The following is a 2051-nucleotide window of genomic DNA, read 5'->3' on the forward strand; positions in this document are numbered from 1 at the left end:
TTTCATAAGGCAGGTTTTCCATTCCTCGGATCATCCTAGTAGCCCGTCTCTGAACCTGTTCCAGTTTGAATTCATCCTTCTTAAACATGGGGGACCAGAACTGCACACAGGGTCCTTTGTGTTATCATTGTTGTGTAAATCACCAAGGATAGAACAGCCCAAGGAAATTCACAGTATTCTTGGGGTTATTTATTTTGTATCATTGTGGGTAATGAGAGATGGACCCGTCCTAGACAGACAGGCACAATATAGACAGATGGTGATGGTACAGACAGACACAGTCTAGGCATGCATCCAATGAAGTGGGTATTCACCCACGAAAGCTCATGCTCCAATATGTTTGTTAGTTTATAAGGTGCCACAGGACTCTTTGCAGCTTTTACAGATCCAGACTAACACGGCTGCCCCTCTGATATTAAGAGACAGACAGCCTAGACAGGCAGAATTTAGACAGAGGGGCAGAAACAGTCTCGACAGACAGACAAGGCAAACTAGACGGCCAGGCATATACAGTCTAGACAGACAGATGCAGTCGAGACAGACAAACATATCGTTTATTACTAGTATTCTCTGTATTATTGTAGGACCTATGACACCTGAACATGGGCCAGGAATGCTTGTGCCAGGTGATGCAAAGACTATAACTGAGATCAGTGCCCAATTGTGCTGGCACTGCCCAGACCCACCATGGGCGCCAGTCTCTGCCCCGAAGAGCTCACTTTCTAAACAGACCAAGGCAAGTTTATTCTCCCCCTCTCACATCTATGAGACTCAAAGAGACCTGAGACTTGCCTAAGGTCACACAGGGAGTCTGTGGCAGAGCCAGGGGGAGAACCCAGGAGTCCTGCTCCCAAGCCCTGCTCTAACCCACCAGATCTCAATCCGCTCCCAAAGTCAGCGATAGAACCCAGGAGTCCTGACACCCAGTCCCCTCCCCCAGTCACTAGCCCACTAGATCCCATGCCCTTCCCAGCCCTATAGTCATGGGTTGTAATTCTGGTGGCTTGTCTTTTCCCTGGCAGGGCTGACTGTTAAATTAGCAGCTTAGAAAGCGGTGGCCCCATCCCTGGGGCAGCGCTGGCCACCAGGAGGGTGCCGAGAAGCAGGGGGGTGGGTGCTGGAGTGTAGCCGGCATTAGGCTGAGGGCTAATGGTGACATTAGCCACCCCAAATTCCACACTGGGGAGCTGCCGCTGGATCCAGTCGGAATAGGCCGAGACCCGGGTATAGACCCCAGGACGGTAGGGGAGGGCACACTCAATTCCCCAGCTCACGATGCCGATCAGGAACCAGGAACCTGCCTGCGGGCAAACGAGGGGTCCCCCAGAATCCCCCTAGAGAGAGAAGGAGAACCAGTTAGACCAGTGCCCTGCAATCCCAACCTGCAGCCCCAGGGGACTACATACCTGACCCCCACCAGCTCTGCCCATGTCCCTCAAGCCTGACCCGCAGCCCCCTCCAATCGCAGCCCCGGGCTCCTGGATCTCCTGGGGTGTCCCTGAATCCATTCACCTGGCAGGAGTCCTTCCCTCCTTCGGGGTAGCCAGCACACACCATGCCGTCTTTGATGGGACGCGACCCTGGGGACCCTGTGATGGGTTTGCTATAGAGGTCATTGCACGTCTCGACATCTATGAGTGGGACCTGAACCTCCTGCAGAGTGCGGGGAGCAGGGAGACTTTCTGTGGAGAAAAATTACACCTCATCAGGGCCCACCTGAGCCATCTCCACCTGGGGCAGGATCATCTCTGACTGTCTGTTCCCCTGCAGAGATGGAGATGCCCCATCTGTGCCCACCTAGGTAGGTCAGGTGAGAATAGGAGTTTTTAAGCACATGAGGGGTGCTGGCTCCCAGCCAACCCGCTCTAACCCAGCACACCCCAATTCCCTCCCCAAGCTGGGGAGAGAAGCCAGGAGTCCTGGCTCCCAGCCCCCCAGCTCTAACCATTAGACCCCACTCCCATCCCAACACCTCATTCTGTCTCCCACTGGAAGATCTCGTCTCTTCAGCAGCCGCTGGGCTTTGCTTTGCCTGTTTGGGCTGTGGCTGC

General features: G+C 54.3%; 1 protein-coding gene across 1 annotated transcript in view; it reads right to left on the bottom strand.

Annotated features, from left to right (window-relative positions):
• Positions 1 to 1031: 1031 nt before the first annotated feature.
• Positions 1032 to 2051, bottom strand: part of LOC116832797 (serine protease 33-like) — a 6134-nt gene continuing 5114 nt past the window's right edge. Inside the window, exons 2-3 of the mRNA XM_032793828.1 lie at positions 1513 to 1682; positions 1032 to 1334 (exon numbers count right to left, since the gene is read on the bottom strand). Coding sequence (XP_032649719.1) covers positions 1032 to 1334; positions 1513 to 1682 — 473 coding nt within the window. The remainder of the gene's footprint in view (positions 1335 to 1512; positions 1683 to 2051) is intronic.

This window comes from Chelonoidis abingdonii, unplaced genomic scaffold, assembly GCF_003597395.2.
Source record: "Chelonoidis abingdonii isolate Lonesome George unplaced genomic scaffold, CheloAbing_2.0 scaffold0656, whole genome shotgun sequence".
Classification (NCBI taxonomy): domain Eukaryota; kingdom Metazoa; phylum Chordata; order Testudines; family Testudinidae; genus Chelonoidis; species Chelonoidis abingdonii.